The sequence below is a fragment of the Hyaena hyaena genome, unplaced genomic scaffold (assembly GCF_003009895.1).
Source record: "Hyaena hyaena isolate Hyena2069 unplaced genomic scaffold, ASM300989v1 scaffold_514, whole genome shotgun sequence".
NCBI lineage: Eukaryota > Metazoa > Chordata > Mammalia > Carnivora > Hyaenidae > Hyaena > Hyaena hyaena.
This window is the reverse complement of record NW_024081146.1, coordinates 898177-923559: the sequence shown is the minus strand read 5'-3', so window position 1 is coordinate 923559 and position 25383 is coordinate 898177. Positions and strand designations below refer to the sequence as shown.

General features: G+C 57.4%; 1 protein-coding gene across 4 annotated transcripts in view; it reads left to right on the top strand.

Annotated features, from left to right (window-relative positions):
- Positions 1 to 25383, top strand: part of GTF2IRD1 (GTF2I repeat domain containing 1) — a 105923-nt gene that overhangs the window by 58148 nt on the left and 22392 nt on the right. For 2 of the 4 annotated variants that reach the window (XM_039255215.1, XM_039255211.1), the window contains exons 13-22: positions 233 to 313; positions 783 to 872; positions 7558 to 7605; positions 8510 to 8575; positions 9362 to 9545; positions 13510 to 13559; positions 13812 to 13868; positions 15073 to 15156; positions 18849 to 19032; positions 19573 to 19601. In XM_039255215.1, the coding sequence (XP_039111146.1) occupies positions 233 to 313; positions 783 to 872; positions 7558 to 7605; positions 8510 to 8575; positions 9362 to 9545; positions 13510 to 13559; positions 13812 to 13868; positions 15073 to 15156; positions 18849 to 19032; positions 19573 to 19601 (873 nt within the window). The remainder of the gene's footprint in view (positions 1 to 232; positions 314 to 782; positions 873 to 7557; positions 7606 to 8509; positions 8576 to 9361; positions 9546 to 13509; positions 13560 to 13811; positions 13869 to 15072; positions 15157 to 18848; positions 19033 to 19572; positions 19602 to 25383) is intronic. The other 2 variants (XM_039255214.1, XM_039255212.1) reach the window with 2 other exon arrangements.

Here is a 25383-nt window from a genome sequence, read left to right as displayed (position 1 = left end):
GCTTCCCCTTTGTGGGCCTCAGTCACCAAGCCTATAAACTGGAGATACCAGGACAGGCCTGAGGGCCTACCTGACCCTCCACTCCTGGTCTGGGCAGGAGCCTGGAGCCGGGCTGACTTTTCCTGGGGCGCTGCTAACCATCCACGGACGCAGGAATGTTCTGGAATTGCTTCGCTTTGCCTGGCCCAGCTGGCACCCACACCTGACCGGATCCCTCATTCCCTCCCCACAGGAACGTCAGGGGAGCTGAGTGGGCTGAGGCCCATTAAAATCGAACCGGAAGATCTAGATATCATTCAGGTCACCGTCCCAGGTAAGGAACAGGTATCTGAAGGGCTGACCTTGCTGCCCGGCCTGAACCTCCAGGAATCAAGCTGCTCTCAGAGCCACCGTGTCCCCTCCTGGGCTGTCCCCTCTGTCTCCGAAGGGCCATGAAGGGGCCTTCCCGCTCAGGCCCGGCCACCCTGGGATTTGTCAGGCAGGAGGAAGGAAAAGACAAGGTATGGGAATAAGGGGGCCTGCGTTTGATTCCAGTCTTAGACGCCCCCTGGGCCTCACTTTCCACGTCTGTGAAGAAGCAAGTGTTCTTGAGGCTCAGCATGGGGTCCACACCCCTCGGGCCCCCGCCCGGCCTGTGGCACAGCAGGCCACTAAAGCTCCTCTCCCAGGGTTCCAGGACCCGGCTTCCTTAGGGGTCCTGCTCTGCGGGCCTGCTGTGCTGGGGGACCCTGGGGGACTGTGACGGGGTAGGACAGGCAGAAGATGCTATTGTCATTCTCCAGACCCTTCGCCAACCTCGGAGGAAATGACAGACTCGATGCCTGGGCATCTGCCCTCCGAAGATTCTGGTTATGGGATGGAGATGCTGACTGGTAAGAAACAGGCTGGGGCCCTACCTGGGGCATTATAGGAGGGGTGGGCCAGGAAGCCCCCAGGCTTGCCTTGCCTTTGACTTAGAGAAAACCCAGTGTATGCCTGAGTCCCTATACTGGCTAGGTTCCTTTCTGGAAACTTGAAGTAACTTGGTTTGTGTTGTCTGGCCTCTATACTGTTCCCAGGAGCCCCCATCTGAATTAATGTGTTCATTTGTTTAACAAGTATTTATTGAACACCTTCTATGTACCAGGAGGTACTGGGGACAGAGCAGTATGTATACCAAACACACCAAGGTCCCTTTGCTCCTAATGTAGGGTGACAAAGAGTAAGGAAATCAATAGGTAAAATAGAGGGTCGGATGGTGTTAAGTGCTGGGCAACAAGCCAGGACGGGGCAGTATGAGGAGGCGGGCGTGCAGTGGTTATTACAGGACTTGGGTGGTCAGAGAGGACCTCGCTAAGAAAGTGACGTTGGGGCAAAGACCTGAAGGAGGTGGGAGCCATTGGATGTCAGGAAAGAGCTTTCCAGGCAGTGGGACCAGCATGTGCAAAGGCCCTGAGGTGGGCTGCATCCAGCATGTTCAAGGAGAAGCAAGGAGGCCTGGGTGACTGGAGCAGAGTAAGGTAGGGAAGGTGAGGTCATGGAGGTAGTGATGGTCTGGGTCATGCAGGGCGAGTACGTTGAAGGAAGGAGTGAGGGCTGGACTCTGAGGAGACCGAAATCTCCTCGTGGGGGGTGGTTGGAGCTAATGAGGGATATTTTAGCAGTATTTACTCGACCGTGGGGTTGAGAATAAACCACGGAGGAAAAGAACAAAGGCAGAAACAGATTATCCTGGCCAAGAGGAGTGGTCAGTGGGGAGGGTGTGGCCTTCTCTGTGTTTTGTCTTTTTAATTTCGTTTTGGAAGGGTTTAAAAACACCCCAAATTGAAAAGAGTTATTTAATGAATCTCAGGTGCCCAGCTCCTGTCTCCAACCATTATTAATGAACGTTCTATAATTATTATAGATAGGAAAAATAAGAATTCTCATAGGTAAGGTTTTTTAGAAGTTGATTATCACAAAAACAAATACTACATAAAATATAGTGCATAGGGTTCACAGGCACGGCAGAAAATGTTAGTACCTGAATAATTCAAATTTTGAAAGCTCTGTACTAAGGATGCCGGGCCACGAAACTTGAAGGAAGGGACTGGCTTCTGTTTGTTTCCTGTGTGTGTGATTACCCCCTGTGGGCTTGATTCAGGGGGCTGGCGGTGAGGATGCTTACAGATACCATACGGCATTGAAGTGACCAGCACAGGGGCACCTGGGTTGTTCAGTTGGTTGAGCATCTGACTCGATTTCAGCTCAGGTCATGATCCCAGGGTCATGAGATCGAGCCCCGCACTGGGCTCCACACAGCGTGGGTCCTGCTTGGAATTCTCTCTCTCTCCCTCTGCCCCACTCGTGCACTCTCTCTCTAAAATAAAAAAAATAGGGGCCCCTGGGTGGCTCTGTTGGTTAACTGTCCAACTTCAGCTCAGGTCATGGTCTCACAGGTTGTGGGTTCAAGCCCCACATCGGGCTCTGTGCTGACAGTTCAGAGCCTGGAGCTTGTTTCAGATTCTGTGTCTCCCTCTCTCTCTGCCCCTCTCATGCTCATTCTCTGTCTCTGTCTCTCAATAATAAATAAACATTAAAAACAAAAAAATGTTAACATTCAGTGTGAATAGCAAGTGCAGAAGGGGAGGGAAGATACAGAGTTTATGTAAGTTTAGAAACCTAGAAATGGTGTGGTTTAATGTATTATGTAAAAAAATTAGGTTCAGGGACAGCTGGGTGGCTCCGTCGGCCAAGTGGCCATCTTCAGCTCAGGTCATGATCTCTCAGTTCATGGGTTCGAGCCCCGCACTGGGCTCTGTGCCGACAGCTCAGAGCCTGGAGCCTGCTTCGGATTCTGTGTCTCCCCCTCTCTCTGCCCCTCCCTGGTGCAATCTCTTTCTCTCTCTCTCAAAAATAGACATTTAAAAAAAATAGGTGCAAATATGACAAAATGCTAACATCTATTCATTCCGGCTGGTGGATACATGGGTGTTTGTCATAACATTGTGCGCTTTTCTGCACTTGAAAATTTTTTCCCCAACCAAACACAGACACATGACCAGAAACATCCAGGAGGTTTCCGGCAGGCCCGGGCGGATGGTGCCGTGCTAATTTGACAGAATGAAAGCAGAACGCCTCTGCTCCTTGTCTGCGTCCTTCTTCTCTGTCAGGGAGAGTGGCCTGGAAACAGGAGTGTGTGAGCAGGACCTGGGAGTCCCGCTCAGCGAGGGGATGTGCAGCCCCTCTAGAGCCGCTGTGACAGTGCAGCTCCCCATCTTCTGAGGAATTGGATCCCAAGCCGATGATCCCTGAGATCCACCATCCACAGCACTTGAGAAGTCACGGGGGACAGAGGATGAGCCGCAGTGGGAACCAGACTTCCAGAGGAGGGCTTGTGCACGCTGCAAACGGGGCACCTGGCCCCGGCTCGGTTCAGAAACAGAGTTCCACGCGGATGACTGAACCATTAGAAGGGAGCCGGCGCAGGCTCTTGTGTCGGGACCGAGTCGGCTCTGGGACATCAGGATCTGGGGTTGACTGTGGCCCAGCTGGGGAAGCAGGGCTGCCCGGGGACCCCAGCCTCCTCCTGGGGGCGCCTGCGCATAGTGTCCTGGCGGGCTCGGTCCTCCTTCTTGTGTTTTCAGTTAGTTGGTTAAAGGTAGTTCGGTTTGATGCAGTTTCCAGAAAGAATGGACAGTGCACCCAGGAGTGATGTTCCCTGTGGCCGTCAGAGGCCAGGACTCTGGGCTGGAATCCACGGGAAACGTTCAGAGCCCCAGGACACTGTTGCGGGCAGGGTTCCCCAGGGAATGGACTCTGGGATGGAGTTTCATGTGCATGGGACTTATTAGATGCATTTGTGTAAGAAAGGATGGAAGCAGGGGGGTGTAGGGGAGGTAGAGCCTTGATGGAGCCCCAGCGACGGCGTCTGCAAACCCCATGGGAAGCTCTGGAAGCCAGAATGGCCCCTTGGGGCTGTTCCAAAGTGAACTGGGATGTCCTCAACCAGTCGTGGGATGGGAGCCGCCCCGGAAGGCTGGTCCTCGGAGGGGCACCTGCCACGGGGTCACCTGCTGACCACACTCCCTGCTGCCCTGAGTGGTACGTCCCGGTGTCCGCCATGACATGAGTGGGGATGATTGCACCAAAAAAAAGAAAGAAAGAGACAGCAAGCGAAACAAACGCACGCAGCCTCAGAGAGATGAGGGCTCTAACTCAGGGGCATCTCTTTTGCACCCCTTAACTGGGCCGCATCTCTGTTGAGCGTATTGAGGGGTGGCTGCTCACGGTCTTGGGAAGAATGCGCATAGCCGCGTTGCTTTTTAAAGAAATATGTCAGCTTCGAGAGCGATCGAAATGAGCACCCCCCGGTAGGTCCAGGGGTCCAGTCCTAGGAAATCATCTGAAATACAGACACCGTTTGCTGCAGATATGTTCGTGGTCATGTTAATGGTAACAGCGAAAAACCTGGAAAGAGCCAGCCCACCTGTCTGGGGAACTGTTGATGGCTTCCTCCTGACGGGCTGTCAGCAGCCACCAAAAATAGGCAGGAAGGCGGGGAGCACACAAGGGCACAGAGCTGCCGTTTGCAACTGTTGAAAACATAATGACTGGTTAAACAAACAGAAAAGCAAAGGATCAGTGGGAAGAGAAGCCGTGTTAGGTTAAGCAATTTATCTTTTTCATTTCCTCAGTCGGTTGTGAGGTGCTTTTAATACCTTGGGAATGGAGAGAGAATATTCTCAAAGGGCCGGGCAGGACAGGACTTGGCAGCTGCCTGTGGAGAAACTGTGGGCGCTCAGGATGAGTGGACAGAGTGGCCCAGCCACTAAGGTCGCGCAGCACCTGGCTGCGTTGGCAGCACTGTGTGTGTGGGGGGGGTCTCAGGTCTGGACTCCGGGGGGCTGGGCGGCCGGGGACCCACACGGCCATGGTCCGGCTCTGTCGGAAAGGCTTCTCCTCTTTGGTGTGACCAAGTGGGAACCGAAGCCTGGCCCTGGGCTGCCTCCCCAAGGCTTCTTTCAAAGCCCCCCGCTCAAAACTGGTCACGTATGAAGATTTGGAGGTTTTCGGGACCGCCGTGGATTAGAAGGTTGTGTGTCTGTATGTCCAGGTTGCACGTATACGTTGTAAAATAAATGCTGTGGGGCCGTGTAACTGGTGCAGGGGAAGTTGTGTGGCCCCCTCTTTGGGCAGTTACTCCTTTAGCGTCCATCCTTCATGTCCTTTTTTCCTGCATGTTGCTAAGTGCTGACGGGCGCTGCTGTCCCTCATTCCCTGACCCTGGGCTTTGGCCATCTCTCTACGGAACCGTGGTATTTGCCGGGTCCTGGATCATTACTTGAGAGTGTTTCCGGTTATTCACACTTGAAAACGGGGGTGTGGTGAGCAAGTGGGTGGGCTCGTTCAGGGTAAATAGCCCAGCCCCCATGCCTGGGTGGAGAATCCAGCAAGTTCCCCATGTTTGGGGGACCCAGAGCACATGGGTCAGAGCCGGCCCAGTTTCCTTCTTTTTTTTTTTTTTTTTTTTTTTTCCCCAGTGTTTGTTTATTTTTGAGAGAGCAAGCACAAGCAGGGGAGGGGCAGAGAGAGAGGCGGGGAGACACAGAATCTGAAGCAGGCTCCAGGCTCCAAGCTGTCAGCACAGAGCCCGACATGGGGCTCAAACTCACAAGCCGTGAGATCATGACCTGAGCCAAAGCTGGACACTTGACCGACTGAGCTCCCCCAGGTGCCCCCCAGTTTCCTTCTGTGTCAGGGCCCCACAGAAGCCCCTCTGTAATGGGACCGAAGCTGCCAAATAGCCACTCCTGCCGGGAAGACGGCACACGGACAGCTGATGGCAGGGACGGACTCCCTGGCCAGGTCTCCCTCCCCCCTCGTGTCCCTCCGGGCCACCTTAACCTTAATTGGCACTCCAGATGTCACGCTTGGGCAGTTCCCTTCACCTGGGACCTGTAGTTACCAGACTCCTTATCATAGGGAGGACCTCCTCCAGTGGCCCCCTCGTCCCACCACACCCCTCTCTCCCCGTCTGCCCCACGCTTCATCTAGAAATGGCACAAATGCAGTTTATGCGCGGGACCTTCCAGAAGCTGAACCTGAGATAAGGCTCTGCTTGCTTGGATTTATGTGGGAGATCCAGGCACATGGACGGTATGGGGTGGGAAGCGGGAAGTGTTAGCAGACCCATCACCGCCGAGGACAGCTGAGCCAGAGGACCATGAGAGCCACAGCCAGGCAGCCGTGAGGAGGGAGCTGGGATAGTGACCCTCCAAATCTCCCTCCGTCGTTGGTTGAGTGCTGGACTCAGCTTGCTGGTGCGGAGTCAGGAGACCCGGCATCCACCGCCCACAGGGGGCCCAGGGCTGGCCCTCTACCTTTTCAAGTCGGCTGAGCGTAGCTGAAGCCCTCCAGAACCTTCCAGCCCCTTCCAGGCTGAGCCCCAAGCCTCTGGCTTGCTCACTTCCCCTCCATCCTGAGCGAATTTTGACCCTTGACAGCTCTCCCCAAGACCAGCCCCTTTCCTGCCCCCTCACAATCCCGTCTGGGACAGGGGGCAGCGCCCTGTATCCCTTTGTCCCCGAGTGCCCCCTGCAGGAGCTGGCAGGGGAGTAGACAGGCACAGCCGGAGTCTGGCAGGCCTGGGGTCCACCTGTCCCACCGCTTCCCAGCTCGGCAGTTCATCATGAGGGCTTAGTCCTGCGGGTGGAAGCGTCTGGCAGCATCCCAGATGACAGCCTCCTTCCCCTTGTTTCAAGCGCTGACAATCCCCCGATGCCTTCCTTGCTCTGCACCGGCAATGTGAGGCAGTGTGCCCCCCACCGCCTGAGCCCTGCCCCTCTGCCCCAAACCTGCCCCCCCCCCAGCTCCCACCCCGTCTGCACACAGGTACTTATTCCTCCAGCCAAAACCTCAGTTTACCCCCACCCAAGATGCTCTTCCTTCCCTGCCTGTGTCCCTCTTCCCTGCCCCCCACTGCTTTTCCTGGACCCTCGTATTCAGCCAGGTGCTCCCTCCTGCAGGAAGCCTCCTCTCCTCAGCCCCCCCAGGCCAGCAGGAGCCCCCACCCCCGTGCAGCTTTAGCACACACCTTTCGAGTTGACCATGTCCACGCTTACTGGGGACGAGGCTGGGTGTGTTGCTGGGAGCTTAGGCCGGGGTCAATGCCTGGGGTCAGTCCCATCTCATCCGAGAGTCCCCTGGACCGCCTGACTGGGATGGGTCTACGCTTCCGACTTGCCCTCTTCCCCTGTGTCCCCTGATGGATCAGGGCATCACCTGATGGATCAGGGCATCACCGCTGACTGGTATTACGGGGTCTATGTGACGTCACAGAGGGCGGGGCTTTGCCTCGTCCCCAGTGTCCTCCAAGCCTGGAGCAGAACCTAGCATCTGGAAAGAACGGACTGACTTGGGTCTTGTGAAGATACAAGGAGGGCACGTGCAGTGCCTGTGCAGGCTCGAGGCCCCCGATCCTGTCCAGGGGGGTGGCTGTGCTGTGCAGCTGCTCCCCATGTGTCCGGCCTGACCCCTGCAGCACGCGACCAGGGAGGTGATGCGCATGGCTCCCTGGCACCCTCTCTTCTCTTCCAGAGAAAGGCCCCGGCGAGGACCCACGGCCTGAGGAGAGGCCCGCAGAGGGTGAGGCACTGTCCACCTCCTACCCCGTCACCCCATCCCCCCTTCCCTCCTCCACCCGCCCTTCCTCTCCCCATTGTCTCCAGTTCCCTCCAACACCCCTTTTGGAGGGGAGGGTCCTGTGGGCTGCCTAAAGGTGGGAGGGGGTTCATGGAACTCGGAGGTGCCCGGTCAAGGGTATGGAAAGCTCTTTCTGGTGAGCGACACACGGAGCTTTGTTTTTATACACACCCTGCATCTTTCACAAAGGCTCTAAGTCTGGGGACTGAGCAAGTAGAACGGAGTCCAGGAAGCATAAAACTGGCTTTGTGTCCAACGGACCGGCTCCTTCTCAGGAGTGAGAGCGGAGTGCAGGAAGAGGGAGCGAAGTGGGATGGGGCTGTTTTCCTCCTGGGGGTATCTGTCCCTGGAATGGAAAGAGTGGCTGTGAGAGGAGAGAAGGGTCACTTCCCCAAACCCAGCCTGGCCAGGGGTAGGGATAGAAAACTCCATTGCCACCTGGTGGTGGCGTACTCAATTTGCAGGCTTACCATTCACCTATTGGCTGAGTCACTTCCGAACTGTGTCCAAAGTGACACACACAGTCACTCAGAATGGCCTGTGGTCGTTCTCAGGCTGCAAGGTCTTCCAAATCACCATTCAGGTCCGGTGATGCCTTAGACCCGATTTTACGAGCAGACGTTGGAGTCTGGGAATTGGGGACCAGTCTGGGGGTGCCATTTCTTTTTTTTTGGGGGGGGTGCCATTTCTGGGGGAATACATCACCTGCTGCTGCCACCCCAGCCCTCCCCCATTCCAAGGTCCCAACACAGGGTCATTCTTGGTGCCGGCAGAGCTGGGGCATGAGCTGAGAAGCAGGGTGCTGTTGCCCCGGGGGAGGCCCAACGGGCTGCCTTTTGCCTTCCAGACAGCCATGGAGACGTGATCCGGCCGCTGCGGAAGCAGGTGGAGCTGCTCTTCAACACACGATACGGTGAGCAAGGAGCTGGATGGGCGTCCAGGTAGCGGGCCCTGCCTTCAACAAGGACTTTCCCATTTGAGAGTCCAGGAAAGATTGTTTGGCGGTGGGGAGTGGGGGGGGGGGGGGGGGGGGGGGGGGGGGGGGGGGGCGGTGTGCGCTATTCTTTTATTAGGCCCTAGTGGTTTGCTGGGCACTGGCTCGGGGTTTCCAACGAACTCTCCCATCCCACAAAACCCTTGCGTCCTCATACCCATTTACAGACGAGGAAAAGCGAGGCCTGGGGAAAGATACGGCCTGTCTGAGTGTGAGGGCAGTGAGAGGTTGGCCTGGGCCTCCGGCCTGTCCCATTCCTAAGCTGTGGGGCTGGGCCACACAGAGTTCAAGGGTTACTTCTGGTGGGAGGAGGTCTCTGGAAGGTCTTGCCGGCAGCACAGGGGACATGTGGGCTTGGGGGGAGCCAATGCCAGGTCTCACCAGCCAGCGGTGGTTTCTTTGGCACCGCCCAGGTGTGAGGGCACCGATTGCGTGTGGGTTTGGGGGCCCCGCTGACCCTGACTCACATCCTGCATCCCTGGGGCTCTACCACCTGAAGCCCGTCCGTTCCGAGCTCCCAGTCTCTTACTGCAGACTACGGGCAACAGTATCATCTCAGGAGGGTCAAGGGATCAACTAAGAGCTGACTCTTGAGAGCCCTGGGGCCTGCGCCCCTCTCCGCCCCCGCCCTGCACAGAGGAGGGAGGCCAGAGCAGAGGCTCATAGGTAGCCCTGGGTGGCCCTACAGCAGCCGTGTCTCTGCAGCCAAGGCCATTGGCATCTCGGAGCCCGTCAAGGTGCCCTACTCCAAGTTCCTGATGTACCCAGAGGAGCTGTTTGTGGTGGGGCTGCCTGAAGGCATCTCCCTCCGCAGGCCCAACTGCTTTGGGATCGCCAAGCTCCGCAAGATTCTGGAAGCCAGCAACAGCATCCAGTTTGTCATCAAGAGGTGAGGCCTGGCCGCGCCCACGGGGGCCCCTCCGGGCTCGCCTGGCGCGTGGGAGAAGCGCCAAATCACCTTCTCCGTTCTCAGATCAGGGCGGGCTTTTTTGTTGCATTTAAACAGCGGGTGGTAGAGTCTGGGCCCAGCCGGGCAGGCATGGGGACTGGTGGGAGGCATGGGGACCATGCATGGGCAGGCCCAGGCGCACTGGACCCGAAGCCACCCGACCATGTGCCGACACGTATAGCGGGCGGATACTCGTTAGCGGGTCTCCTGGGCTGTGGTGAGGATTCGCTGTGTGTGTGTTGGGCCTGGGGCGCCAGGGTGCTGCCCATATCCCCGTATCCCAGGGCCATCTGGGGACTGTGGGCAGAGGCAGGACCAGCGAGGAGGCTTTCCTCTGCCCCCGTGGCCAGGGTGGCAGCTTGGTGAGAACTCAGGGTCAGGCGGTATTCTGAAGATGGGGTGTCGGCATTTGCTGACACGTTGACTGTGGTGCGTGAGAGAAAGGGGGGCCCAAATGACTCAGAGTCTAGACTACTCCCCCAGGGTGGCCGTGATCCGTTCTCTGAGATGAGGGGGTCCAGGTGGAGGCTGCGGTCAGGAGTCGGTCTGACGTGTGTTGTGTTTGATGTGTGTGGGGGCCTTCCGGGGCGCAGATACCCGGGACTCACCCCTGCGCGGGGCAGAGGTCAGTGTGGGGACAGGATGCTGGGAGCCGAATGTCCTGAATGTCCGCGTTCAGGAGGGCCGTGACACATGGGGGCTGCCTGCCCTGTCCTTCCCTCCAAGGTGGGAGACAAGTCCATAGCACATGCTTATAAGCTGATCTGTCTCCATATGGTGCTGGGACAGCCTTTCTCCTGTGCTCACAAGCATCTTCTCATCCCGCTTTATACCGAGGAAGGGAGGCCGATGGTGCGCCTGGGGGGTTCAGTCGGTTAGGTGTCTGACTTCGGCTCAGGTCATGATCTCACAGCTCATGGGTTCAAGCCCCACATCAGGCTCTGTGCTGACAGCTCGGAGCCTGGAGCCTGCTTCAGATTGTATCTCCCTCTCTCTCTGCCCCTCTCCTGCTCGTGCTGTTTCTCTCTCTCTCTCAAAAGTAAACATGAAAAAATTTTTTAAAAACTTATTAAAAGAGGGGCGCCTGGGTGGCTCAGTCAGTTAAGAATCCAACTTCAGCTCAGGTCATGATCTCACAGTTGGTGAGTTCAAGCCCCATGTCGGGCTCTGTGCTGACAGCTGGGAGCCTGGAGCCTGCTTCGGATTCTGTGTCTCCCTCTCTCTCCACTCCTCCCCCGCTCTCACTCTTTCTCTCTCTCAAAAAAAAAATAACCATTAAAAATTTTTTTAAAAAATAAAAACTTACCAAAAAAAAAATAAATAAAAAATAAAAACTTACCAAAAAAAATATAAAGAAGAAAAAATGCATTTACAGTACTGAGCTGTATTTTTTGAGAAAGCTCCGCATGTAAATAGACCCACACAGTTCAAACCCGTGTCAGTCAAGGGTCAACTGCATATTTATATATGTGAGAAATCATCACCTGCTGGCGACATCAGTAATTGACCGACGCACTTTCTGCCTGTACCTGACCTTCACACCCTTGTAAGCTGTACTTCAGACAACCCCTACCAGTCATCACAGCTGGCACAAATCAAATTCAACTTTCTAAACTTTTGGTCAGAAAGCATTCTTAACACCCAGATCCTCGAGCTTGTAAGCCAAATGTTCATATTCTTTGGTGCCTTCTTCTGGGGAAGGGATCCTTTGCTTTCATCAAATTCTACAAAGCTTAGAAACCCTTTGGAAACTTAAAATCATGAGTGGGTTCACACGGACAGGAGATTGCTACCCGGGAGTCGTGGTGGAAGGCTCTGGCTGATGTAACGCTACAGTGAGTTCTGGTGGCGACCACAGGGCCTTAGCAGATGCCACAGGTACAGGACATGATCTCCAACAAGACCGTGCTTACTTCATTCCCCAGCTGCAAGTTCGGGGGTCCCTGGGCCACCTACACTTCTGAGCAACTGGTTCTAAATCTGAGGCTTCCCACAACTCCCTCCAAGTTCAGTAATTAGCTAGAACAACCCCTGGATCTCGGGAAAGTGCTATATTACAATTCCCGTTTTATATAAAGGATACTAATGAAGACCAGCCAAATGAGGTGACACAAAAGGCAGGGTCCTGTTGTTCTCAGGGCATGTCACCCTCCAGCACTGAGCCTCGGTGTCCATGATTTTCACTGGGATCCACTCCAGAGGCATGCTTGCTGTGTCATTGGCCGCATGGCTGAACTCCGTCCCTGGAAATCAGGAGGGTGGGCTTGCGGGCAGGTGGCTCAAAGCCTGTCCTCCCGATCACATGGTCGGTCTTCCAGAATCCCACATCATCTCCTTAGCATAAACTCAGATGTGATCCCAGGGTCCCACCAGGAACAATAACAAAGACACTCGTGTCACTGAGAAATAACCAAAGGTGAAAGGTTACGTCCCAGGAACCAGAGATGGAGACCAGATTCTTTATCATATAGCACGGTTTCTAAATTTTTTACTGTTATTTATTTTAGAGAGAGAGAGAGAGCATGAACGGGTAGGAGCAGAGAGAGAGAGCGAGACACAGAATCTGAAGCAGGCTCCAAGCTCTGAGCGGTCAGCGCAGAGCCAGATGCGGGGCTCGAACTCACAAACCACGAGATCATGACCTAAGCTGAAGTCAGACGCTTAACCGACTGAACCACCCAGGCGCCCACATAGAGCCCGGATTCTAAATGCCCTGTCTTCAGTACAGACTTGTCCAGCTAGAGCAGGCCTGTTCTTGAGTCCGTGTCAGGCTGAGGCCGTTGGGGAGGTCACACTGGCAGGAGGGGCCGATGGAGTGGGACAGGGAGTGGAGAACCACTCCTTTGAATCTCCTGATGGCTGTCGTGGGGACGGTGGGGACAGGGTGTCATGGGGACCAGGGTTCAGTGTGAGGATGGGTCTGTGGGTGAGGCTGCCGGGAGAGGTAATGAACTCTCTGTCACAGGGGTAGCCAAGCAGCGGCACAGAGGAGACCCTGCCTAGAAGGGAAACCAAAGGCCAGATGCCAGGGCACCCCCAGCCCAGGTCAGGCACCCCATGGATGAGGACTTGGTGCCTCTTCTGGCAGCGGGCACCTGGCTCATGCCCAGAGCTGGGCTCTCAGGGCCTGAGGGAGGAGGGAGGAGGCCCAGCCCCACCTTGGAGCACAGTCTCAGGTGGAAAGGGCCTCGGGCCGCATTTAGAAACTCCTCCACCACTACCTCTCCCCCTTCTCCTTATGGGGAAACTGAGTCCCAGGAAGTGAAATGACGGCCTGAGAGTCAGGAGCTGCGCGGGCTCCCGCGGTGTGAGATGAGAAAGCAGAGGCCCTGGTTGGGAGGGCTCTCAGCCAGTGAGGGGGGCCGGGTGCCTGTTTTCAGCTCTGCCCCTTCCTGCTGTGAGGTCCCAGCACATTCCTCAGCCTCAGTCCCCGCGTCCTCTGATTGGAGTGATGGAGAGAGTGTACCCACCTCAGGGCCGCCGAGCAGGCACCATGACGCCTGGGAAGGGCTCTGTGGGGTCTGGAGACACAGACGCTAGCGCGGAGCCAGGGTTGGTCCCCAAGGCCCTGGCTCCGGGTGAAACAGCAGCTCTCCGGTGTCGGCCAGAACCGGCGCCCCAACACTCGGAGATCGTTCACGGGCCCCGCGGGAGGCATTGCCACGTGGTTGAGGGCAGGCCGGCCTCCCCCTGGGCTGGGTCCACAGAGCCTGCCACAGCCCCCCAATGTCATACATGGGTCAGCAGGACAAGTGCGGGGGGAGTGGGGGCGGGGCGAAGGACGGGGACCCCACACCTGGGCTGCCCAGAGCCGGGAGGGCCTGGCACAGCTGTGTAAACCAGGGTGCAGGGGTGCTGACCTAGAGGTGGGCCTCAGCCATTGTCCTGCTGTCGTGTTTTCCAGACCTGAGCTGCTCACCGAGGGAGTCAAAGAGCCCATCACGGACAGCCAAGGTACCCCCGTGCAGGGTCACTGGTGGGGGTGTGGGAGGGGCCCAGGTCTCCGCCCCCATCCCCTCTCCCTCTTCCTGTGTCCTGGTCCTGCCTCCCCTGGCATCCCCCCTCCCTCCCCACCCGGTCTCCCCCGAGAGATCCCACCTCTGTCCTTGGGTCCCAGGAGCTGGCTGCTCACCCTGGCTTCTCTCCTCCCCCTCCCCCCTTTCCCACCCTTTCCCCCCCACCTTCCCCGCCCCTTCCTGCCCCCAGAGAGGGAGTCCGGGGACCCTCTTGTGGACGAGAGCCTGAAGAGACAGGGTTTTCAAGGTAAGGTTGCAGCTCAGGATGGGGTCCGCTGTCCCAGGGCCGTGACCTTGACCCGGCTTGGGTTTGGAGGGCCAGGCCGTGGGTGGGAGGGGCTGGCCCTCAACTTCAGGCCTGGGGGTCTGAGTGAGGCCGGCTGGCAGGTGGGGCAGGAGGAAGAGGGTGTGGGGGTATGGCGGGGTGCAGGAGGCCCCCCACTGCCCCATCCGGGGAGGCACTGACCTGCCCACTTCGTATTAGGTGGTCAGCTGTGCTCAGTGCTTGAAACCAAAGGAGGGTGAGCTCCCTAAGTGCATGGGGGGCTGGGGGGGGTCTATGGAGAATAACCGCATCTAGGCCAAGAAGGGGTGAGAGGCAGTGAGTGGGACAGGAGATGGATGGAAGGCGGGAGAAGCTGGAGCAAGAAGTCCACACGCCTGGCTGGGACAGCTCCAGCTCCGGGGTGTGGCCGCAAGTCCCCGAGGGTGGGCTGCTCCCCCCTGGCCCCTGGGTGGTCCCTGTGGCTCTGAGGAGAGAGTGAGGTCAGCGAGACTAGTGACAGGAGTTGGGGGGCCCAGAGATAGGACCCAAATCCCAGGGGGGCGGCTGCTCACCACCCTGCCGCTCTCGCTCACTCCCTCCCAGGCGGCCAGAACCTGCTGCAGTGAGGGGCACTCGCAACGCCCTCCCCAGCCGAGACTCCTGGTAGCCAGCCTCACAGAGGACTGGGGTCCTCACTGCACCCCACCCCCACCCACCCAGAGGTCTACTCCCTCCCTGCGTCACCTCTCTCTCTCCCCCCAGGCAGGCCCAGGCTGCATCTCTCCAGGTCAGGGGCCCGTCTGAGGCCCACAGGGCATGGGCTGGCACATGGGTGCCCCAGCGGTGAGAGAGGGACCCGGACGGTCCTCCCCACCCAAGCTCCTAGCCTTTCTTCCTCCTGCATCTCTCACCTCTCAGGCTTATTTACTGGTTTAGTGGTTTTCAAATGTCAACAATTAACTTAATTTCCCACTCGTTGCCATTGTCACAACAGTGCGCATCCTTCCGGAAAAACCCACGTCTCTGTCTAGATGTCAGTTCTGAAGGACTCTGAGGGGCCCACTCTGAGGATCCGATGATTGCCCGAGAAGGAATTCCCCGTAATGAGGAAATCATATTCTTTCGAAGTCTCTGAGTGCCTTTTAATTTAACAGCCCCAAGTCCATAATTGTTTCTCACTTTGCAGAAAACTACGACGCTAGGCTCTCGCGCATCGACATCGCCAACACGCTGAGGGAGCAAGTCCAGGACCTGTTCAACAAGAAATATGGTGAGCGTGGGGCGCCCGGGCAGGAGGGCAGCCTGGCTGCCCTGGGAAGAGAGCCAGAAGCTTCCTGCTGGTAGCCGTGCTCATTTCTGGGAAAACCATTCACTCACTCATGGGCATTTTCTGAGCACTTACTATGTGCCAGACTCTGCGGATACAGTAGTGGAGAAAACGGAGGCCCTGCCCTCTTGGGCGCTATAGACCAGTAAGGCAGGACCAGTCCCGTCATTCAAGAACTACACACAAAGGGGCTTCTGGGGGGCTTGGTCGGTTAAGCGTCTGACTGTTGATTTTGGCTCAGGTCACAATCTCAATGGTTCTTGAGTTTGAGCTTCCTGTCAGGCTCTGCGCTAACAGCGTGGAGCCTGCTTGGGATTCTCTCTCTGTCTCTCTCTCTGGCCCTCCCCAGCTCATGCACACACATACACTCTCTTTTCTCTCTTTCAAAAAAAAAAAAACCAAAAAACAGATTTTCTGTGTCTGTGCCTTCCCTCCGCGTGGGCTCGTCAGCATAGCAACCCCGGGGCAGCTGGATTTGCCAGCCAGGCAGGAGCTGCGCCTTAACACGGCCCAGCCTCACAGGTCATGCGTCGTCGCCTCTGCCATACTCTGTTGGCCGAGATCATGACAAAGTCCCCACCAAGCCCGGGCTCAAGGGGAGGGGACACAGGCCCCCGTTCCCTGTGAGGGAGGCTCAACGTGACGCTAGGAGGAGCATGTGGGGTAGGAGAACCATTGGGGCAGCCATCTTTGTGCCGTGTAATCCGCCATAACTCGCAGCATGGGAAATCCAGCAGTAGGGCAGCCTTCAGGACCAACTGGATCCAGCAGTTCAGAGATGTGCTTGGGGTCTTTCCACCATCGTCTCAGGCTGGCTTCCCGCTTGCTGGCAAAATGGCCACCACAGGTTGAGACGTCCCACCGATGCCTTGCAGGAGGAGGAGGGGACGGGCTATTCTGCAGGCTTTCTCCAGAAAGCATCTCTTCTAGAATTCCCTGAGCCCTCCCCTTGTTTCTTATTGGCCGCCATTGAGTCCCATGTCCATCCCTCACCCAATCCCTGTGGCAGGGCAATGCCATGGGCTCACTGGGTTACCCAGGCTATCACAGTGACAAAAGGGAGGTGGGGCGGAGATGAAGACACCCACACTGTCAGCTAGAGAGAAGGGGCGGTGCCCTCACCAAGGGGGGAAGCTGGAGGGGGAGGTGACGGGTTCCATCTTGGATGTGTTGAGTTTGAAGGCTGAGCAGAGATGAGCCGTGGGCAAGTGGAGATCCAGGCTGCCGTTCGGAGGAAGGGTCAGGATTGGTCGTTAAGAGGAGGCCGTTGGGCGGAGGCACGAGAAAGAGGAGGCAGACCAAAGGCCGAGGGGCCCTGGTGTGTAGAGGGCAGGTCCAGGCGGTGGTGGAGTGACCAGAGATGTGAGAAGCCGGGAAAGTGTGGGGTCATGGACCTTAGGGAGGAGGGTGGGGCCATCTGTGCCAGACGTAGTCAGACACTTGGCAGGTGTCTCCTGGATTCGGTACCGCGCAGGCCACCGGTCACCACAGTAGGAGCCGTTTGGAGGAGAGATGTGGGGACAGCGGTTTCTCCTTACGGACCACGGGTGTGCCTGTTCCTTTCTGTCCCAGTGATTTTTCATTTCTTTTTTCTTAATTAAAAAAAAAAATTTATTATTTGTTTATTTTTGAGACAGAGACAGAGCACGAGCTGGGGAGAGGCAGAGAGAGAGAGAGAGAGGGAGACACAGAATCTGAAACAGGCTCCAGGCTCTGAGCTGTCAGCACAGAGCCCAACTCAGGGCTCGAACCCACAGACCGCGAGATCATGACCTGAGCTGAAGTTGGACTCTCAACCTACAGAGCCCCCCAGGTGTCCCTGATTTTTCATTTCTAAAAGGATCTCTTAGCAGGGCGCCTGGGGGGCTCCGTTGGTTGAGCATCTAACTCTTGGTCGCGGCTCACAGTTCGTGAGTTCAAGCCCCGAGTCGGGCTCTGCACTGACAGTGTGGAGCCTGCTTGGGATTCTCTTCCTCTATCTGCCCCTCCCTCGCAGGCACACATGCATGTGTTCTCTGCCCCCCAAAATAAATAAATACACTTAAAAATAAAGGACCTCTTAGCAATACCTACCATATAAACTAGTCCGCCACAAAGTCAGAGTAAAGAGTTAGGAAGACTGGAAATCCACCCAGATTAGCAGTTGCGAAGGCACAGGGAAATAGGTCGGGTGACTGTACTGGGTACAGGGTTTCTCTCTGGAGCAACGAACATTTCCCGGAATTAGATAGCGGCCGTGGTTTCACAGCCTTTTCTAAAACCCACTGGATTCTGTAATTTACACCGGCCACTTTCATGGTATGGGAATTAGATCTCAATTAAAAAAACAAAAACGGGGCGCCTGGGTGGCTCAGTCGGTTAAGCGTCCGATTTTGGCTCAAGTCGTGATCTCGCGGTTTGTGGATTCAAGCCCCACGTCAGACTCTGTGGTGACAGCTCAGAGCCTGGAGCCTGCTTCAGTTCTGTCTCCCTCTCTCTCTGTACACCTCCCCCACTCACATTCTGTTTCTCTCATAAATAAATAAACATTAAAAATTTTTAATTAAAAATAAAAGTAAACATTAAAACATTTTTAAATAAAAGAATAAATATATAAATAAATAGACAAAAAATAGGCTGGAACTCTGGCATGAAGCCAGAGGTAATAAAAAGACACAGAAATTCTGTACTTGGTAGATACAGATGATCAGGCTGTGAGCTTCCCGGGAGCCAGAGCAAAAAGAGAAATGGGGCCCAGTGTCCCTGAGATAAAAATTAGTTTGCTGCACAGAGAGGGTCGGCTGTTCTTCCTAGTGCTGAGACTAGCAGGGATTTTATGTCTTCAGAAGTCGGCACCGCAGGGGCGACGCCCCCAATAAGCCCCTCAGAGAGATCCCCGTGCGCTCCTTCACTCTGCCCGGGAGGGGCCCTGAGGTGTACACCCTCCAGGCAGCACCCAGGCTGCGGTGCCTGCACTTGTGCCCTCACCGCCGTGGGTGCCCTCACCGCCCCACACCCCCCGGCCTTGCCGTGGCTGGGGGAGCCCCCTGACAGCAGGTGGCAAGCCCCAGCGGAGGGCGGACCAGCAGTGGCCATGCTGGTCAAGCATGGTCATGGGGATGGACACGCAGGGGGCTGGTGCAAGGAGCAAGGTCAAAGCCCTGGCAGACGGAGGGTCTCAGGTCTGAGCCGCACCCTGCTGGCCTCGGGCTGGCCCTTGCCCCCCAAAAGCAGTCTGGCCTCAGGCTGGGACTGTCCTGAACCAGTGTGGGGCAGACCCCGGGTGGGGGGCGTGGAGGGCCAGGCCTTCTGGGGAAGGGCCAGCTGCGCCCACAGGTCCCATCCTTGAGCCGGGCTTGCAGATTTGCAGGCTGTGAGGCTAAGGAGCCTGTGCACTGCCATCTCCCAGCAGCCAGAGCCACACGAGCCCTGTCCGCTCCTCACCCCCCAGGACACACACCACACCCCTGCACCGCACCCCGGAGCCGCCGGTGCCCCACCTATGTCCCTTCCCATGGGGCTGCCCGCCTACCTCCTTACACGCCCGCGTACACACCCTCTCTTCACATTTGCACCTGGAGCCCTGCAGTGTGCCCCCGTCTCCACACAGCAGCGCTGCCCTGGGTTCTGAGGGGACCTCTGTCCCTCCTCCGCAGGAGAAGCCCTGGGCATCAAGTACCCCGTCCAGGTCCCCTACAAGAGGATCAAGAGTAACCCTGGCTCAGTGATCATCGAGGGGCTACCCCCGGGAATCCCGTTCCGAAAGCCCTGCACCTTTGGCTCCCAGAACCTGGAGAGGATCCTTGCAGTGGCAGACAAGATCAAGTTCACGGTCACCAGGTACTCGGGAAGGATGAGGAGGCACGACTAGCATGGGCAGGGACCCTTGGCCTTTCCTTTGGTCCTGCTTTGTTCTGTTCTCCTTGCTGGACAAGGCAGCTCTCTGGTGCCATCCTGGGTCCTAGTGGGGGACAGAAAGGTGACAGAGGGCCAGCCAGGGTGCAAGGAACCCCACTCAACCAGCACACAGCAGGGGTGACCTTCTCAACACCTCCTGCCCGCCCACAGCCCCCACTCGCCACCCTCCCACCCCCCGGGAGAGACGGTCAGCCCACTTCGGAGGGGAGGACACTGAGACAGAAGGTTTGCCCGGGGGGGGCGGGGGGGTTCACAGAGCCAGCAGGTCGGAGCCAGCAGGAGGCACTGGTCACCGGGCCGCACGGCAGCAGTGCCCCATAGTCACAGTGTCCCGCCCCCTCAACAAATCCCCGGGCATCTTGTTAAAACACCGTTCCAGTGCAGCAGGTATGGGGTGACCCCCAAACATTTCCAAAGCGCTCCCTGTCCCCCCTCTGATGCCCCTGTCTGTTTCTCTTCCAGGCCTTTTCAAGGACTCATCCCAAAGCCTGGTAAGAGGCACTGGCCTAGGGGCAGAAGTGGGGAGGGGTGCACAGCTTGGCATGGGGGGCCGGTGGCCGCGCTGGGGGCCAGAGGCCAGAGCCCAGCTGCCCGTGGGACATGAGGCCCCGCCCTTCCGTCCTCCCACAGCCTCTGGGCACCGGCCACAGGCGAGGCCAGCGGCCACAGGCGGGCGGAGGAAGGTTGCACTGGAACCCGAGCAGATGGGGGGAGGGGGCGCCTGTGCTTTGTGTACCTCACCCAGCCAGGGGTCAGGAGGGTGGGGCCCGGCTAGGTCGTTGCCCTTGCCCCTGATGAAGGGGTGAAGAGGCGGGTGAGGCTCCTGGCAGGCAGTTCTAATCACAGAGGGAGGGCTTTGTGCGTAAGGATCACGAGCGAGCTTGGTGGTGAGAGGTGGGTAAGTGCTCACTTGGCCTTGGGTGGCGGGATGCTTCTCCTGACCTCTTTCCAGGCTGCCACCCCCTCCATCTCCTCCATGGGCTGTGCCCTGGCCCTCCCAGACCCCAAACGAGAGGGGCGCGTGGCTGCCTCAGTCAGTGGAACATGCAGTTCTTGATCTTGGGGTCGTGAGTTCAAGCCCCACATTGCTGTAGAAATTACTTTTAAAAAGGGGGGGACAAAGAACCCAAACCCTGAATGAGCAGGGGCTATGTGACTCGCTCGGGCCGCCCAGGGCCTCCAGGCTGAGGCCGCATATGCTCATCTGTTTTCCCCATAGCCTGTGTATGGAGAGACGGGAAGCCTCCCTGCCCTTGCCCCTGACCTTTCCCGGGAGACACTGCATCTGTCCCCTGCCCTTCAGGAACGTCGCCCTTAGGGAGGCTACATTGCTGTGCTGGGAATGGAGGGGTGCCCGGAACCCAGGCAGCCCGCAGGACAGGAATCCAACTTCACGGTCACGACGACTATCCCCCTCGCCCAACTTGGTGCTCACTGACCCTGCTCCCTGGAGCTTTCAGTCCCTGGGCCCAGGCCTGGCTCCGTGAGCTTCTGGGGAAAGGGCGAGAGGCCATCAGACTGCGAGGGGGCAGGACTTACCGAGGGCTGTAGTGATGGGGCAGGATGGTGGGGACCCTAAGAGGAGCAGCGAGAGTGGCACCTGGCACAGCTTCCTTCTCATCAACCACGGGAGCCACCTGTGGCCCCTGGCCCATCCCTGTGCTGCGACAGACGGCTTGGCTGCCCCCCCACCACCACCACCACCGCTTCCCGGCCTTTGCTTTGGCTTCTCTGTGCGCAGAGAGATCGCCTGGAAATGCCTTGTCTGCCCACGTGGTGTGAAAGAGGGTGGCAGACTGCCTGGAAGAGGAGATGGGAAGGGAGCTCCGGGCCAGCCCTCAGGAAGGACCTGCCAGTGCCTTTCCAGGCATTGGCATCCCTGGCCGGTGGCAGCCTGGAGGGGCCAGGACAGACGGGCTGGCAAGCCTGCTCCCAGCTTACTCATGCTGCTCGTCACACTGGGCTGGGAAGGTATCCAGGCTCCTGGGGCCTCTGAGGCCTTGCCAGAGGCCACTTGAGAACTGTTCCCACCCCAGAAAGGGCTGTCCCCAAACCCTCCAGTCGCTAAAGCCCCTTACAGGCAGCTCCTGGGGACCCGAGACAAATCGGAGCAGGAGCTCAGGTCTCCAGGGGAACGTTATCAGGTGCCACCATCTAGGGGGAGGTGGGCTGAACCCGCTGCAGGGGCCCTGGGCACGTGGAGGAGTGGCGGACCCTCCGATTGGGGTGGTGGGTCGGTGGCAGCATGCGGGTCATGGGAAGGCACAGGCTCGTGCTCAGACAGACCCGGTTCAAATCCCTGAAGCGCCCCCTTACTAGCTCTATGATTCTAGGCTCATTATTTCACACCCCCGAGCCTCCACCTTCCTCATCTGTAAGTTGGAAAAAGGCATCTCTGCCTCCTTAGGTGGTCAGAGTTGGGTAAATGGGTGGGCAGTGATGGGCAGGGACTGTTTCACCCCCCAAACCCCCCCTTCCCCGGGGTCCTGGGGAGGTGCATCCTGACGCCTGAGTGAGATGTAAATGCTTCAGCCCTGGACCAGCTGTGATGGGAGGTGCTCAATGCGGGCAGCGGTGGTTGTTCCTGGGGCTTGGGAAGGCTTCCTGGAGGAGGTGGCGTTGAGCCAGGCCTCGGAGATGAGCAAAAAACAGTGTGTAGTGCTACACGCAGGGCCCATCCTCAGCGAAGGCACAGAGGGGCTGTCGGGGACCACGGCTGGAGCACGGCCCGGGGGGGGCGGAGTGAGGGACGTCAGCATGGCCAGGAGGGCATGGTGCATCATGGCAGAGACACAGGCCCCATCCTGGGCACAGTGGGGCCTTCAAGACATTTTCCCGTTCTTTCGTCCTCTTCCAAAAACACGAGTGCAAGCTCAAGCTCAAGACATGTAAAATCGAACCGGACTTGTACTGAAAGCCCCCCCTGCATAGTGGCAGAATCTGAGTCCATTGAGGAGTCCCCTTTCCCCTGGGCCTATGTCCAAGTCCAGGAGGGATCCTTAGTGCTGGGGAGATGGGGAGGGGGCCCCCCAGTCTTGAATGCCACGGGTCCACATTGGTACCTACAAGATGTCCACCAACAACCCTCCGTGCAGATGGCGGAAAAGATGCCCTTTATTCCTACCTGTTGAGGCTTCCTGGGGGCCTGGAAGCTTCTGTGAAAGCTGCCCCTGTAGCCACTTGCACACTGTGGAGGTTTGAGCCTGATGGGGATGGGCCCTGTCAGTGGGCCGTGCAAGGATGGGAGGGGGGAGCTGGGTGGTGGAAAGGTGCCTGCAGCATGGGGGAGGGGGCGTGCAGGAGCGCAAGGCTTGGGAAGGGGGGTGCAGGGGAATGAGGCTTGGGAAGGGGGGTTGCAGGGGCTTGAGGCTCGGGAAGGGGGGTGCAGGGGCTCGAGGCTCAGGAAGGGGGGGAGCAGGGGCGCGAGGCTCGGGAAGGGGGGGAGCAGGGGTGCAAGGCTCGGGAAGGGGGGGTACAGGAGCGCAAGGCTTGGGAAGGGAGGTGCAGGGCCGTGAGGCTTGGGAAGCCGTGGGAAGGCTCAGGAAGTCCAGAGAGCTGTGGGCCAGGAGCTTCACGGACCCCTGGGGGGTGGGGATGCTGGCTGAAGGGGGTCTGGTAGGGGACCCAGGAGCCAGGCCCTCTGCTTGTCCAAGAGTGAGCCCAGCCCTGCCTTCGGCGGGCCTGGGTGACCCAGGGCTCAGGAGCCCTAGTGAGTGAGGCCCAGCGGGGATCCCTGCTGCTGAATCCTTGCTGTGAGTCACTGGGCTGCTCCTCACCTCGCCCACCTGCCTGCAGGGCGCCAAGTTAAAGCAGGGAAGCAGGGCAGAGAGGCAGGTGGCTGCGGACAGCCTAGGACTCTGCCCTCAAAGCCCCGGGCACCCAGCTCTCCAGAGCAGATGTGCGCCAGGGGCCACAGGTCGTCGGGCCCCCGCAGAGCGCAGCGGCCACATTTGCTGTGAAGGGGATCTGGGTGAGCCCGATCTGGGTGAGCCCACGTGTGCCCTCGGCAGCGTCCAGTGCAGGCACTCTCCCCAAACCCAGGCGTGAGCACCCAGGACAGCAAAGGGGACCGATCAAGCCAATGCCAGGAAGAAGCAGTAGTGGCAGAGGAAGGAGAGGCCCTCAGCCCAGAGAGCTGGTGTAGTAGTAACCACAGAACGTTCTAGTCGGTCATAAAGACCTGAAGGGAGATGCAGATAAGGTGTTCGTGGTGGAAATTTGGCAAGTGCAGAAATCTAAGTGCCCAGTTGGTGTTCGTTTTTATGATGATGCATTTCTTCCAGATGTTCCCCCAAGCTTGTTAATTTTACATCTCACTGTTGTTCTTTCTATAGGTTTGTATATATGCGCTCTGAAAGCATAAGCATTTTCTGATATTTTTTAAAAGCCCTATGATATTCCCTCATCAGGCTGCATCATAGTTCGGTAACTGGCCTGTCCCCCAGTGCGGGCACCTAACCTCCATTACAAAGCCTTCCCACATCTTCCCACAGGTGCTCTCCCCCTATAACTAATCTTCCTGGAGGAAACTGAGGTTCAGAGAGGCTAAGAAACTTGCTTGAGGTCACACAGCATGTGCCTGTGCCTCCCCAGTCTTTCATCCCCACTGGGTGGCTCTTTGCTGCCCCCGTCTGGCTACCAGCATCTATAACATTGATCCTGCCTCTCCCCCTTTACGCTCACAATTAATCCTTTGGGTTTATTTCTACAACAAAAATATATGGAAGAGACACCTGGCTGCCTCAGTCAGAAGAGGATGCAACTCTTGATCTCAGGGTTGTGAGTTTGAGTCCTACATTGGGCGTAGAGATTGCTTGAGAAAAAACTCATACACACATACACACATGCACATACAAATATGCCAAGCAAGATCTGGAAAAACAAAATAGACAAAAAAATATCTATCCTTGTGGAGCTTTTTTTCCTAACAAGGGAGACAGGTAAATAAGGACAAATAGCAACATATTTGATAGTGACAAGTGTCACGGAGACATACAACACAGGACTGTCAGAAGGACAATTTTAAACAAGCCGGCAGGAGTTAAGGCCTGAAAGAAATGAGAGTAGAAGTCCCAGTGGAAGCATCTGAGGGAGGAGTCAGCCAGTGCAAAGGCCCTGAGGCCCTGGACATACTCTGAAAGTAGGGCTGACAAGATTGCTGATACAGTGGCATGGGGTGTGAGCACAAGAATTTGTTTGTCCTGAGCAGCTAGAGGGCAAGAGGGGTCAGGGTCTGAGTGTCAGGCAAGTGTGACATCCACGTGGCTGTGTTGGACAGGCAGATCTACAAACCAGAGAGGATCTTGCTGGAGACATGCAAGTGGGAGCCATTTTGCCTGTAACGTAATCATGAAACCAGATCACAGCGGGGAGACTGTGGGCAACTGGAAGGGGTCAAAAGGGGAGCTCTGGCCCTCCCACACGTAGGGGTTGGAGAGATGAGGAGAGACAGGTGGCCAGAAGCCAAGTGAGGAACTTGGAGAGTGACCGCCTGGGCCAGATGCCGCATGCAACGTCGAGTATGGGAGACCTGAGACTAGGCCGTGGGGAAGCAACCCCCAGATGTCAAGGACAGTGCAGTTAAGAGCAGTTCCGGGGAGGGGACCTGAGTGGAGTAGCAGCTGGGGGGTGGGGGGCAAGAGAGCAGAGAAATGGGTGGCGCCGGGGACAGATGACCCTTGAGGGCCAGAAGAGAGATGGGGCGGATCTGCTGGAGTGGGGTTTAGAGGTAGGAATAGTCACAGCGTGATTTTAAGAGAAGTGAATGAAAGGGGGGAGGAGGAGAGAAGAGCGAGGGACACACCTACCCCCAAACAGGATGGGGAAGAGGGGGGCTGAGAGCTTGTGCGGGAGCCCCTGCCGACTCCTCCCAGGGGGACAGGGAGGTGATGGGGGCTGGGGCTCTGGGTCCCTGTGGGGAGGAAAGACTGGTGGAGCCAGGTCCTAGAGGCAAGGGCTAGCTGGGAAGGGGTGGTCACGTCCATCCTGATGTGGGCAGCGTGGAGGGGCTGCCACTGTGGGTGACCAGGAGGTTTAGACGCGGCCTGAGGAAGGATAGCAGATCGAGGGCTGGGAAGGCATGTCTGCATGTGGGTTGATCCCCAGGAAATAGGACGGGAGCAGAGTGTGGGTGTCCTCCACCCTGGACGCCATCCGTGAGTTCAGCGCCACCTGCAGGCAAATACCAGCCTTCCCGCCTTGGAGTCCTAGTCCCTCGCCTCAAGGCTACTCCACCTGGAGCCAGGGAAGTTCTTCCTGGAGGGCTGACAGTCC